Source organism: Chenopodium album, chromosome 11, assembly GCF_948465745.1.
Source record: "Chenopodium album chromosome 11, dcCheAlbu1.1, whole genome shotgun sequence".
Taxonomy (NCBI): domain Eukaryota; kingdom Viridiplantae; phylum Streptophyta; class Magnoliopsida; order Caryophyllales; family Amaranthaceae; genus Chenopodium; species Chenopodium album.
This window is the reverse complement of record NC_137844.1, coordinates 57,125,982-57,141,943: the sequence shown is the minus strand read 5'-3', so window position 1 is coordinate 57,141,943 and position 15,962 is coordinate 57,125,982. Positions and strand designations below refer to the sequence as shown.

Here is a 15,962-nt window from a genome sequence, read left to right as displayed (position 1 = left end):
AATAGTAAGGTGACCACATCTAACCACCCAAGCATTTTCTAGTGGGAGCTTCATTGAAAGCCACACAGTAAGTAATCAAATAATAACCAACTGATATGTATGCCACAGTGCTAAAATGCTCACTTCCTTTATCTGCCTCTCCAAGAATTGAAGAGCTAAGTTACATGCGAAAGCGATTGAAATCAAACTCGAACCAAGAACGAACAAACGATATATATATAATACAAGCTCACAAGTAGTACAGATTTTACAAAACTGGTGCACTTGCATACTACTCAAGTACATTATTTATGTTACTTTCTAAAACAAAAGAATTTCTATAACTTTTTCCTGTACAATTTTTGATTGCTTTTAACGAAACTGCTAATTATGTGAGAACTGTGCGCTATATAAGTATGTATAATCAAACATTACACAACATACCTCACAATTCACACCTTTGTTTATATGATTTTTTTTTTCTTTTATGTCCTTAACAACGATCACACAGCCAACGCAACAGATTTCAACTATAAGTCCAGGAGAATGTCGAAAATCTCTAGTCAGATGACTGATCACTGATCCGAACTCTCCCATTTACAGTATATCATTACATAATTAGTCTTCTAAACAATGTTCACCCTGCAAGCACATAGGAGCAGAGTTGTCAGAATTTTCTTTATATCTCTTAACCACGGAAAAACAGTTAGAAATGGACTGGAATTTTCGTGTATTCAGTTAAACAAGCTGATGCATTTACCTGTTATTTCCGAACACTAAAAGATCTCGTCCTCATCAGGAAAGACCTCTGGATGTATTGCTGCAGTGTTGTAATGCAGAGTTCTTTGTAGTTTTCTTGGGTCTAAAACTTCAACTTCGATTGAGAACGAGGAACTAACAGGACGGTGATCTGATATCTTTATTTCTGCTCTTCTGTAGAAATGCTGTTTTATGCCTTTTCCTGACCACAGTATCCTGTCACACCTGCACAACAGCAAAAAACATATGTTATTATTATCAAGCTCCTTTCCAACAGTAAGAACGTATTAGTAGAATCAATCTGATCTAATCTAATCTAATCTAATCTGATGTTATCTGATATAAATATTATCTGACAGCTTTTTATCAATCTGACAGAAGGTTTACTTACCATGCTGGTGATCTCCTCTTCTCCCCTTCTTTTGGGTTTTCGCCAACATATCTATCCGAGTTGATGCCATATTTGTATGTAGGTGGGAAATTTATTGGACCCTCCTTCCATCCATCAAAAACATGCCCACTGCGAAGCTCTGTGCTTAGCTGTGAAAAATATTGTAACTGTTAATATATACTCAGAGTATATTACAGTGCAATTATATTAGATGGTGTATTATGTTTTGCTAATCACGGCGTAAATTTCAGTCAGAAACCTCACCTGATCACTATTGATGAGCTCGTTCCACTCTTTCTTAGCAACACGCTTTCTTATCTCATGGTCTGACATATTGAGACGGTAATTCAAATCGCCGAACCAGAATATTTGGCTGTTAACAGTAAAATCCATATTAGAAATCTCATAAAACATACAGTAGCCTCAGACTGTCAATACCAACTAGACTAATGAAGCTTTATAAAAAAATGCTTACTCATGAGATGGAATGTTATGTGGCTGGTTATCTTCAACGATTGATGTGAATCGCGTACGTTTAATGATCTCGTATACATTATCATTGCGTCTATTTTGATCTCCATCCTTGTGACCAGATGTTAGATGAGAGCAAACAAAGCACATACGCGACTGGTACAGAGACATGCTAACTGATATTGAGCCCTGCACACATAAAATTAAATCACTTTATTATTCGTCTACATAACAGACTAATTCATCAATGTAATATTACTTGTCAGTTAAAAACGCGAATGTCTAGCCTTAAAAGTCACAAGTTATATTACCTTGTTTCCCATGTAACCCATAAAACCAACACCAACAGGAAAGACCTTCAAGTTGCTAATGTGTCTTCTCAACTTCTTCCGAACCCAAACTGAAACATATATACCAACCATCTGCTTGCTGACAATTCGAACATACTTACGACGAGTATTACCATTTGTGAAACTAGGTGGACTGTCCTCTGGTAACCCATATAAAGAATCATCTTCTTCTGCAGAAAATTCACCAGAAGCATCTGATGCAGAATCATGAGAATCTTCAGACCTCTCAGGCTGTTCCTCAATCAGCAAATTCGCGAGGCTAGGATGAATCCTTTTCAACCCTCCATTATTAGGTATCAAGTTAGGATCAAAACTTAAAGGATTTCCCATCCATGAAACTCCTGACATTCCTGAACTGCTCAAAACTCGGCGTAACTTCAGAGTTGAAGTTGAAGACAGATTAGAAGGCACTGCGACTAATGAATGTCCAGGCCAATCTATCCTTCTGTCACTGTCAATTCCATAAATCCTCTTAATTAAGGCCTTTGTTTCCTCACTGTATTTTCCTGTAAGTTCATGTCTTCCCAAGTCAAGATCATGGTTCGGTTTCTTTAAGGATTCCTCGTTAGCTAGACCGAGTGAAGGGACATCAACCTCGATTGCAAGACCGTCTAATGTAGAGGATGCCCTTAAGATTGGAGAAGGAGGTGCACTGTAACTTTTGTAGTCTATTTCAGGTTCAGATGTTTTGTTCAGGGTTTTTCTGATGAATGACTCCCATTTTAAAATTGGCTTGTTATCCTCTGCTCCTAGAACATTTCCTGGATTCAGGGGGATCACCTCTTGAAAACTGCCATCCAAAAAATGCACCCAAATTAGTTCTTTGCCCCTTAGATTTAAGGCTCGTTATAGATTCATGGGTTACAATTGTATTTTGAGTCAAACAAGGCTCGTGATCATGCACCCAGTACATAAATATATTGCTCGTTTTCATTCACTAATCAATTTTATGCCGCGAACTTCATATAGGGGGATGAAAACTACAAAATTTTACGAAGAAAAACATACACGGATTTTGTTATGTTACCACAAAGTAGTAATTTCAATTTATTGTCATTTATTATAGCGTACCAAAAAAATTAATCCCCACTAAAATGAATATTGTAACACATACTTATGTGATAAACATTATACGAAAAAATCCTAGTGTATATGAATTGTATACCACTACTTCTTGAATTGAAGAGCTGTTGATGAAATCATGAGTTGTCATACCCAAAGAAGAAGAAGAAATTAAAGTATAGCATGCCATTAATTAATAAATTGAATCGAATTAGTGGGACAAACAAGTTTTTGTCAATTATAATACGTGTTTGATTACAATTACGGAGTAACTACCCATTCAAGTGCTTGCCAACAACAAGGGAGGGAAAGTGGCATCCCTACACTTGTAACACAAACATTAAGAGAAGGTACAAAGATATGAATGTCATGAATTTATTCACACAGATCTACTTTTGAGCGGCAAAAAGTTGTTGATATATAAAAATAGAATGGTCAAAACACGGTGAAACACCTAACATAACTACACAAGAAAGCTTCCTACAAATGGATAATTATGGGTAGCTTTTAACCTTTTTTTATGTTATCTCCCAATCGTGGCTTACCTAGTCTCTCTAAGGTCAATATTACTTTTTACGAAAGTAGATATTTTGATTTCCAACCAAAAGAAAATGCTATGGAGTTCAACCTTCACGGATGTTGAAACTTTCTATTTTATACGCTAATCAAATGACCACTAACTATTAGTTTATTCTACTAGAGTAAATGTTTTTCTACTAGTATAAAGAATGGCCGAAAAATGATATACAAAAGTTAATATTGTGAAAAAATTTCATGTGATTTGAAGTGACTTAACTATATATTCATTATTTAATACATCAGTTGTATTTAAAAATAGTGATTTATTTAATCAAGTCTTGGCAAGACAAATGGCTATTTTTAATGTCTTTGTTCACTGCCGAATACATGCTTTATTATTTAGGAAAGCCTCAAAGCTAGCTAAATGCTTTGACACATAATTATTAATTATAAAAATAAAGCCAAATTGACATTAGGCATCAATTTGATTCTTCCAAATTCAACGCGGAACTTGGTAATATTATAGTGAATGGATGTATTAATTTTAAACAGCTTGATGCTATAGTACACATGCACAATTAATTATAAATTTTTTTTTTAAAAAATAAATAAGATGAATAGACGAATCAACTACTAAATGAGCCGCCCACTGTCAATATAGATTCGTATAATCCTAAGTGTTTGTTTAGTATACATATATTATATACGGTCGGTTAATTATTATTGAATCGGGTTAAGATCTTTAACAAGCTTATCCTGTTACACAGGTCTAAATCTTCCTAGAATAGAGTACCTCCGATAATAGAAGTAAAAATATCTACTGTGTCCTACCAAACGACCACTAAACTTCAAGTACCAAACATACAAGATGAAGACACAACATTAAGTCCCCTTTGTTCTCAACAAGAGATGTGAACAGTTATAATTCAAGATATGGTTGCAGATATAAGGATTATAATTTTGAGATTACTGGGACCACATGTATAACCGGACCACTATTTCAGTATCTCATACGGAGTACAAAGTAAATAATTAAAAACAGACTAAATAGTAGTATAATTAAAAATTAATTACCCAATAATATAGATATCTGCTGGTTCTTCCATGCAAAGCCAGTCATCTATGTCAAGACCATCAGATGGAGATCTACCCGCAACATTCCATGTCCCTATTGTCACTCTGCATAACATAACATATCAATTGGTTAGGGAGCGACGCGTAAGAATATATAATAACTCCTCTAACTTATAAGATGAATATTATCGTATATCTTTTTTTTCTAATACAATACAACTTATGTTTACGGAATGCTTAAATGAGACTCGACGATGTTAAGAAAAAATTATTAAAATGACAGTATAATGTCTAGCTATGTTTTATACATGAATTTAACATGAGCAAACTTACGACGATGATCTAACCTCACATCTTTAGTTTTCATGTATTCAACTCGAAGCGTTTCGGAAATTCCTCTTCTGTGTCTTAATTGAGAAGCACGTTCACTAGGTAATTTGTCTGAACAGAGATGGAAACAAACAAATGATTAGAGCATGTACAATTTCACATTTTATTAGGTGAAACTTCCTTTTTTTTAGATATATATGCATCATATACCATATATATATATATATATATATATATATATATATGCTGCAAAATTATAAAGAAAAAAACTAAAAAAAAAAAAAAAAATCTAGCTTCATTTGGCCCATTATATAAACTTACACTGCACCAAGACTAATTGAATCAAACAGCGACCATTCAACTTAGCTTATTGAATTGCCGGTTTTGGGTATGAACACGGACATGTTCATACCCGAAACATTGTTTAAATTTCAATATTTTCATCAAATCGGAACAAAAATTAAAATAAAATCTAATTATTATTACCTGAAATTTGATCTGTACCCATGGATTGGGATGGAGTTCTTTCAGGCCCATGAAAAAGGTCTTTAGCATCCTTGAGGTTGGATTCCTTGTAAGTAAATGCTGAAAATTTCCCAAAACAATAAAATAAAAAAACACCAAAGTTAGAAGAGAGAGACACCGCGAAAATAACTAGTAACTCGTAAAATTGAATAAACATGAAACACACCATCACGATCATCTTCGCTTTCAGTCTCAGTATCAAAATCATCCTCGCTAAATTCATACTCCTTAGGCTTAATATTAAGCCATTTCTTCATAACCAGGGAAGGCCAAAATGCCTAAAAAAACACCAAAAAAAATCCTAGATATGTTATGTTGTACTATCGACCGGATGAAACAAATTACATTAAAATCATTTATCGACGCTGAAACAAGTAACAACATATCCATCCCTTGGTAGAAAGCTAAGGTCGGACATACCTGATCTGACCGCCTTCCCCGTCGAGTCCTCATATTATATCTCGACCACACGAATGTATGAGCTCTCAATAGCCACTAATAAAAAGGACGCAAATAAGGAGGAGGAAAATAAAAGCAGCTGGATCGCTTTAACACGACGACGTAGTGAACAGAAAAAAAAATTATGGGATGATAATATATATCACCCGTATATATGTAACACCAACCAGCAAACGTACTGTTTTGGGTCGTTTCGTGTCGAATTAAATTTAATATATATAAACGAAAAGTAGGAAGATGAATAATAAAAAGGTTAAAACCGTTAACATAATAACAAGTGATTACATGCAATAACTTCGAGGAAGATACTCGCAAAATAACAAGTATGAAACGACGACATAGTTTAAAGCCACTATAACAAGCTAAATGGTGCGGGACAGACAGTACACTTCATGGTTTCAACTTGCACCTTATTATTAGTATTTATATTATAACCCTAAGTTTTTATAAATTAAATTTATGGTCCTTATATTACCTTTCTTTTACGTTTGAATAATGACTAGAAAAACCCAATCAAATTATTTGTCACATATAATACAGAGTATATAATTATTTGTATAACAAATTTGTTATGTCGTTTTCAATGAACTAAGACTTCAACAGTCCTAGATCAGTAGGCACACATATTTTGCAACCATTGCTTTCGATGAATTGGTGGGTTTATTGGTTGGACACTACCCTTTGTCACACATACACAATATCACATAATTTTAAGTCTTTTTATATTCAGTATTATATGTACAAGTTTCATATATTGCTGATTCAAAATGACGTGTAAATCTCTGGTTTTTAAGGGAGCCAACACATAAGCTGAGGAAATCTCATATCGATCTAATGGTTACAATATTTGGAAAAAAAAAATTTAGGATAGGACTTAAATTAGGAGGAATAGGTTCGTCTATTGAGATCCCACATGATACTCGAGAATACACTAAAATACAAAGAAAATTAATCATCCATACTAGTTGGAAATAAACTTGAAGATAAATAATGTCCACCATATATTAAATATCTATTGAAAGGGATCTATAAGCACTGTTAAACCTCTAATTCATACGACAATTAAGATTTGCCAATTGCATAACTATGGTGCAATACATGTATTAATAATTGGAATTATTTTTAAAAGTACAAAATAATAATTTTATACCCATGCTTAATTAAAGTAATGAAATAATTACAGATGGATTATTGATAAACGACAATAACACCATTACGTCCAACCCTCACAATGACCCACTCGTGTAATTGAAAATTTCATAATAACCGTATTTTAACAAACCTAACCATAGGTCAAAAAAACTATAGTATATATAGGATTATTAATATAATCCAAGGTCAATATGTCATGAAAAAGAAAATTAAATTAAAAATTATAAAGTTAATTAAAAGAGGAAACTAATTAGCTACCAACTCCAAGTAAAAGCATAGAATAAAAAGGCGGTATAAGATTAATTAGGGTAAAAAGAATAATAACAATGATTATTGTAATTATAAATGGAATTGTTTAATTTCTTTTTTGGTGAGGAAAATAATTAAATAAGAAAAGAAAAAGTAGAGTAAACCATAAGAGGTTAGAAAAAAGGGACCCGTGAAGGTGAGAGAAGTGGGGCTAACAAGCGCACCATAAGTGGAGGTGGAGAATGATGGAGGGTACTAGCCGACTCATTTTTTAATTGAGGTCAGCCATGCAATTAAAGTAATTATACTTAAAAGGTCACTATTTTTATTTGGTAATTTCTAATTTGAGATGAAATTTTACTAAAATTGTTTTAGAGAATGTTTAGTTTGTTTTAACAATTTAGTAAGTCTTGTATCGTCATACATGACGCTGTAACGGGCAAAAATATATAAAATATTATGTATTTTCTTATCTGTTCAAATTAAATATTCATTTTAACTTGATATGTACATTAATGTAAAATTTGACCAATAAAATCTTTATTTATTAAAAAGTTGATATTTAAAAACTCTACAATTTTGTTGATTATATGAACAGTGTAAAAGGTCAAACATGGAGCATTTATTTTAAAATGGAAAGAGTACGTAGTTAGTTTATTAGGTTATGTTCTCTTCATCTTATTTCAACTGTTCAAGGTCTAATATAATATAAGTATAATGTGGCGTGAATTTATATTAATAACATTTGTGTTCTTTGGTTTGATCAGATTAGATTTTAATTTGTTTGATGTTTATAAAAATAAGGAAAATAGAACAAAGCTTATTCATGAATTAAAACGTTGAATTCTTTCGGTGAAAAAGAGTGTCAAAGTGAGTTTTCTCGGAATAAAAAGAAGTTTTAATAAATAAAAACCAGGGATTTATTTTTATGTGATTCAACTCGGAACCAACTTTAATTTGTTAAATTCTCCGTACAACGGAGCTGTTGTCTACATGAAGTTGCAAAGTTCGTTGCAATTATTCTATAAAACTTTATGCAGGTGAGCATCTGGTTGATAATGTGCAGCGTATAGTAGCGTGTATGATTTGTGAAAAAGAAAGGGAAAAAGTTAATGGGATTTATTTAAAGAAGAAGCAAAGCAAAGAAAGAGATGAGTTGTAATAGAGTGGGGTTTGGGTACAAGTAGCTGGAGAATCAAATAACTAGAGTTGTATGTTAGTTGTTGCACTATTGCACGGGCACTTCATGTACCTTTGTACGTGTGTTGGTAACTTTTTAACTAAGGTTGGTAAAATTGACCTCTAACTAATTTAGCTTGCTCATTAATTGATGTTATAAATAGATGCCAGACATATTTACGCGGTTTAGAGATAATTAATTATCTAAACTGACTAGAGATGGATATAGATTTTATTCCGTCCTAAAATGGGATGTACTTAAATTTAAAACAATTATTACATCTGTTTTATATTAGTTGTAACTTTGGGATATTATTATTTGCTGAAATAGAGCTAATAAAATGCTGTAAATTTGAAGTTAGAATTCCTTCGACTTTCTACACTTATATACGCATGCATTTAATTTGATCTCATTTTCTTTGATCATTGATCCTGTAGATGTTATAGGACCAACTCAAACAATTAGTGTTAATTGGCTGGTGGTTGTGGCCCATCTAGGATTCTTCTATATATTATATCATGTCCCTTCACATGAGAGCTCGTTAATCTTGAATAATGTGGATGCAACATAGGTTTAACTCCTTATAGTAAGCGCGAAATATATATATATATTCCACTTGAAAAAATGGATGAATATAATAAGATTTGAACCCGTGACTATTGTGTCACACTGACTGTAATTTGGTACCATGCTACAAGACTAAGTCAATCAAAACTTTAAACTGATGGTTGAGATTTAAAAAGCCTACAAAATCACATAATGTCATATATTATATATTTATGCCAAAGATGTAGAGAGTATATCGTTACTACGTACATATAAAGGACTAGATCGAATAAATAGAATGTACCTACTTATTATGACCAAAATTCTATACAAGAAAAAAGAGAGAGAGCAACAGAGTGATTGAGAGGGCTGAGGGCCAATGAGACAAGATATATTACTTCAATTCCAACTACTGTGTAAAGTCAAATAATAATTATTGGTACAAAGTTATAAAAGTCAAATATTAAGATGAGATTGGTTATATACTTATATGTGGTTGATAATTATAGTGTGTGTTCATGTATCCAACCATCCAAGTCAATATTTGCTTCTTAATTAATTGGTGATCTGATTGTACATTGTATAGTGGCGTGGTACCATGCCTCGTTAATCCGACTCACCTGCCATTTCAACATTTCTACCAACGAGCTTAGACTAAAGGATAGCTATGTTGTACGACCTAGGAACTTTTGTAATACTGCATACCAAATTAAATGTTGCATGACGACAAATTTGGCCTATGTTTTTTTTTAAAGACAAACAAGCCTCAATTTTAATACTAGTGTATGTGTTTGATCAAAAGAAGAAAACTCATGCATTTATATGACTTGGAAAAAATCCAAGATTATTAAATAGACAACGTGTAACATAATATCTGAGCTGTATATCAACATGTAAGATGAGATTATTTGTTAGTATTGTTAATTACTTGCTTGGGAGATACCTTTCCTTTATCATTGGCTTGTGATTGGCTTAATAATGATGTAAGAATTACCAAAGAACATGTATGAAACATAATCAACCGGCCACGTTTTTCGAAGATAGAATTTACTAAAAGTTGGACAAACTATAAATGCAACAAAAAGTACGTTGTCAAATCAAATTATCAAAACCTTCTCCGCCCACCCCCTGAAACTGAAAGAAAAATAAGTCCAACATCGCAACTTCAATGTACAACAACAACAAACGTAACTTCATGAAAACGAGCCATGAAAATTCAAATACAAATATGTTAAATTTCCATTTAAACATATTGTTAAAAAGACCAAAAATAAATGTGTGCTAAGCTGTCTTTCATTATTATAAAATAATATAATATAAAACGGCTATTAATTAGATGTGGTAGTCCTTGTTGAAAATGATTCACAATTATTATTATTGACACTTGAACCTGTACACGTGTGAAGGGTTATTGCTTGAATAGTACGTGCGAAATGCATGCATGAGCTTATTACACGGAAGTAATTGAAAATTAGAAAGAGAGAGATGTAAGTGGGAATATTATATAAAATTGGTGACAATTATATCCCACTTTTTTGGAGTTATTAATTAACTATGACAAATGTACTAAGCAGCAAACCGTATTATAATGCTTCTCTTGGTTGGATTTGATTGTTCCATTTTGTTGGATAAGAGTCATAAGACAAATATAGTGGTTAAGTTTTTCACCACCCGTATACTAAATAAATTTATTACGTATAATATTCAAAAATATTATTTTACTGGCATCAATAGCTACTCACATGATATTATTACGTTATTCCCTTTGTCTCTAAAAATTCCTTTTTTTTTAAATGTTATTCATTCACAAAAGTCTAGCTATAGAGAAATACTTGTTTTTAAAAGCAGGAGTAATATATAATATACTACTCCGTAGTATATGTAACAAGCAAAGTTAAAAGTGATCTTGAAGTCAAATGTGATGAACGTTATTTAGTAATTTGTAGTATATTTTTTCAATACTAATACGTTGTAATTTCAAAAGACAAATGCATATTTTTCATTTATTATAAAAATATAAATAGATACTTAATCCCTAATCAATTATTTAGTAAAATATAAACGGTATGAAGCACTTCGTGGTAATTAAAAAGATGGGATTGAAAAATATATAGTACACCAAGTGGTACTAAATGTTGAATACTAGTCATGACACACAAGTCCTTTTCACGTACCATTTATTTTTGTCAACTCCCTCCTTTCTAGAGCCCAATAATAATAAAAACAATAATCACAAAATTAATAGATAAGAATATTATTGAAAAAAAATAAATCATATCACCTCCGTTTTTTTAGTTAACACGTTTTGACTTTAGCACTATTCACACACCTCCCTTTGACCGTATTTTGTGCTTTATACGTAATGAAAAATATAGTCATGTAGGATCTTGTTAGATTCGTCACGTTATATACTTTCAAAATATTAACTTTTCATAATTTTTGCTTATCGATAATTAAAGATTTTAATGATTGAATAAGTGCATTAGCAAACGTGACTAAAGAAACGTGTCAACTAAAAAGAAACGGAGGAAGTACATAAAATAATAATATATAGGGTAACTTGAGTTAAAAGATACGAAATAATTAGAATAGTTGTACTTCCTCCGTTTTTTTTTTATTTTTTATAATTGCAACACTTCCCTTCCCTAAAATGGAATTATCACAATAGTTGCAACACACTATAATTAGAAAGTATTTTATGTCAAAAGTTGTACTATTATCCTTATTATAATCTCATGGCCACTAAATTATACTCTTAACTATCTCTCTCCTCCATTTTAATTGTTTTAAATCACATGAGATTCGCTTTTCTTAAATACCATGAAAAAAGATGTATTACAAGTATTAAAAAACGGAGGAAGTATTTAGCAATAAATAAATGTCATGTCTTTTAGCGGGGCAGCTCAGCTAAGGAAGGGCTGCTCAAAATCCAACAAAACCTCTTTAAAATTTGATTGGGCCAAATTGTGTGGTCGGTTTCAACTTGGATTAGGGTTGTACTTTATTTCTCCTAATTACACTATTAAGGTTTAGGTATACAAAATTTATAATATCATTATGGTTTATATATTTAAATAGAGGTAGTTAAACCCCCTTCTTTTGAGGGTCAAACTTTAATGTACCAATTAGTCTAATTACAGTTATGGATGTTGTAACAAAATGGTTTGATCATCACTATAGTCTACACATGTTTAAGAACATACAACTCAAAATTATGGTTAACAGCAAGGTTACCATGTAAGCTAAGAATTTCGACATAACATCATTCAGCTGAATAGAGGTACTTCTTGTGAATAACACTATATCTATGTCGAAATCAAAATATGCTTTATATTCAAGACTAATATTGAAAAATGAATATTTTCCTCATAGAATTAGGCGATTTTTATTGATGAAATAGGCCAACACATACATTTTTGTCAATCCCACTTAAATACTTACATTTTTTAATAATAAAAGAAACAAATTAAACTCACTTCACTCATAAAATGTAGATTTATTGACATTAACGACAAAATACATAGTTACATACGGAGTACAATTATTAATTACTTCGTATAATATAAAAGAAGGGATGGAAATGGTCAAATATTGTACCGTAGGTTAGGAGGAAAAAGGGAGAACATAAAACCAGTTCAATTAATTGACAGTGCCATTTGAATATTTGATATTGTATTTTAGTCTTACAAGTCACTTACCCGTCAAAAAAAAAAAAAAAAAAAAAAAAAAAATACAAGTCACTTAAGAATATTCTGTGGAGTGGATTTCCAAGCCAGATTTCTCAATATTATACAGTGTTAAACTGATAATTAGAAGAAGAAAAATGCGGTCTAATTTGGAATTATTTTCTAATTATCATGTTGTTCTAGCTTTAGATCCTTCCCTATATCCCTAACAAGTAACAAATATTAGCTTTGTACGTAACTTTAGTTTTGGAGGACAGTAATAATTAATCCTTAGATATGATGCATAGTAGCCTTGGTTTAAACATAAAATTTAATCCACATTATTAAAGTAATTATTTATTTTCTAGAATAACTTTTTCAAATGGTGCACGTAACATTAAATAAACATAAGTTTTATAAGGTCCGTAAAATTTTAAATCATACTCCGTTAAAGGTTAACATACATGGTGTGCATCAAATAACCTGCTTACATCACAAGTTGATAGATCTATTATTTGAAACAATTGTTAGAAACAAACCAGCTATAGTAACGTAATACAACAATTGTCTTTAACACATACAATAGCTCAATCAAATTTAGGTTCAAATAATTTTATTTTCATGTTCAACTTTTGGGTTAAAGAAAACAATAATGGCAGGCCCCCCAAATTAGTCCATGTAAAATTGCGACCATGGCAAATACAAGATCATGGTGAAAACTAAGACATGTCATATTCTTAGCTGGATAGCAATTTCATATACTCCATATCTTGTACGGAAGAAATAAAATAGAGCAACAAATTCTCATATTATTAGAACTTGTATTTTTGTGCATAAATGTATTTTTGTGCATGAAATTATTAAGATTGTGTCAATATTATAGAAAATCATGTGGAAATACATATGAAAAGTCTATAATCACCAAATTTTTAGGCCAAGTCTAATCAAACTAGAAAGTTCTTGGTGTCAAGTAGATAGATAAGATCATAAGAAAATCTAGTTGCTCCAACTTTATGGTCACACTTGTATATTGTAATTTCAATTGGGAATTAATCTAATTGAACAAAAAAAGCAAGATTTTATGGCTCAACTTTTCTTTGAGATCAAAAGCCAAATAAACTTTTATTATGTATTATTAATATGTGATGGTATGTAAAAGATGGAATTCTAAATGCACACATTTTCCTTATAAGTCTATGAGATGATTGAGATCTTTGGTTTATCATTTTATAGATTGACCTTGTGGATTAAGAGGACCCACCATGCATGCATGTATGGAGATCAATGCCTTAATTTGATGAGAAAATAAATCATGAGATAAAAAAATTTCCTTTAGCTTGTTTTTTAATCTTTGGGCCACAAAACATTCATTTAACCTTTTTATTTTATTTTATTTTATTTATTTATTTTTTTATAACACAACATTCATTTAACTTTAATTTGGAACATGTATATTATGGATCTATAACACATATTTGGTTGTGGTAGTTACTAGTTAGAGACCTCTAGAAACTTGCATTTATTTGAAAGTGTTTTAATGTGCGCCACTCACCAGCAATGGTTGCAAAACATGCATCGTCCTGATGAGTTTTATTTACACCCACTTAATATAACATAGACACGCAAATGACGATGCTGACAACACCAAAAATAAGTTTTAGGGTAATGTTGAGTAAAGAGGGACCTATATAATTCCAAAAGCATAAGAAAACTTTGCTCTAGAAACTTGTAGCGTAGGGTCGAGTCTATTCTGTTCACTTTATTATTACTTATTTCAGATTTAATAAGTTCAGTTAAGTTCTGTTCAAGAAAAATAAGTTTTAATAAGGGTTACCCAATTACAAAGTACAACTAAAATAAGTTTTAATAAGTTCAGATAAGATAAGATAAGTTCAGATAAGTAAAAATCGGATGAATAGAACACATACTAAATGTAGTTTCATGTTCAAAGGAATGTCCTCCATGAAAGGTGTATACAAACCCCCACACTAGCTTAGGGCTCGCCAAACCGCAAGCAACAACTAATAACTCGAGATCTTGGGATCGATTCTTACCCCTGCCCTTGTGGCTCTCTAAACACCAAAAAAAAAAAACAAAAAACAACTAATAACTCTTATGGCTGCTCACCCATTCCCCGTTACTCTTTAAATACTTTACAATCTCTTAACTCTTATCTTAGCTTCTTAAATTTCCTTGTGTGAAATTGGTATTTACTCGTCCGTCACCATCTTTTTCAAACGTTTGTTGATTTTCGGAAATGTATAACAACAAGCAATTGAAATGGTATTACTATTATTAGTTTATAAGTAGTATGTAAGTTTGCAAGCAAAAACTTGGAATAATGTATGTCTATTGTGTATACATGCTAATTAGCTAATGTTTTGCAAGGACAATCTTGAAATTAGCATGTGATTTTAATAATGATAGGAAAAATAAAAGAGATGGATTTTTTTTTTTTTTTTTTTTTTTTGGAGTGAAATTCAAGATGCAAGCTAAGTGAATATGCATGTATATATTCAAGTCCAGTTTTGCCAAAGTTAAATTATTAATACAAATATATTTAGAACAACCACATGTCCACATGTATCCCAACTAGTAGCTAAATGCCTAATGGGTTATCGTAGTACCCATCCTCTTAATACTCTTTCATGAAAGAAAAAAAAATAATTTAATAATAATAATAATAATAATAATAATAATAATAATAGTGTTCAAAAGCGTAAATTTAACAATGTAAATTATAGTATCTAGAAAAGATGGGAGTTAGATAGGCCAGGGTTCAATGATTTTCTTTTCTTAGGTAACTACAATACCAATTCATCATACCTTTTATAATACCGTTAGTCAGTCTTTTCACATTATATTGTTAAATTTATGTTCGTGAACCAATTCAACGTGCATGTGTAATGATAATTTGATAAAGTATAAACTATAAAAGAGTAAAGCCAAAGCCAAAGAAATTTCTTATATATATGTATATATGTATATATATATAAAGCCTTCCAAGAAAAATAAGGGGGGGGGGGGGGGGGGGGAGTTCTATACATGTTTTATAAATATTTAGAAATTAATACGGTGTTTCATCTATATAGCTTTTCTTATAAGTAATTAACAATAACAAAGTTAATAATTATTAATCTTGAGTCTATGGTTTTTCTATATAGTATTCTTTACTCAGTTCTCGAACATACTTTTTATATTTTTTTTTGACAAACATACTCTTTATATTACATCAGGTGTTATTATCTGTA

General features: G+C 31.2%; 1 protein-coding gene across 1 annotated transcript; it reads right to left on the bottom strand.

The window, feature by feature from the left end:
* Nucleotides 1-188: 188 nt before the first annotated feature.
* Nucleotides 189-6,304, bottom strand: LOC145567880 (type I inositol polyphosphate 5-phosphatase 2-like). The gene is made up of 11 exons (XM_081627299.1): nucleotides 5,881-6,304; nucleotides 5,627-5,738; nucleotides 5,422-5,520; nucleotides 4,953-5,046; nucleotides 4,606-4,710; nucleotides 1,912-2,740; nucleotides 1,605-1,789; nucleotides 1,394-1,502; nucleotides 1,130-1,278; nucleotides 740-963; nucleotides 189-621 (listed from the first exon to the last, which is right to left on the bottom strand). Exons 1-10 carry the CDS (start codon nucleotides 5,911-5,913, stop codon nucleotides 756-758), a joined length of 1,923 nt encoding a protein of 640 aa, XP_081483425.1. The 5' UTR covers nucleotides 5,914-6,304; the 3' UTR covers nucleotides 189-621; nucleotides 740-755.
* Nucleotides 6,305-15,962: the final 9,658 nt, after the last annotated feature.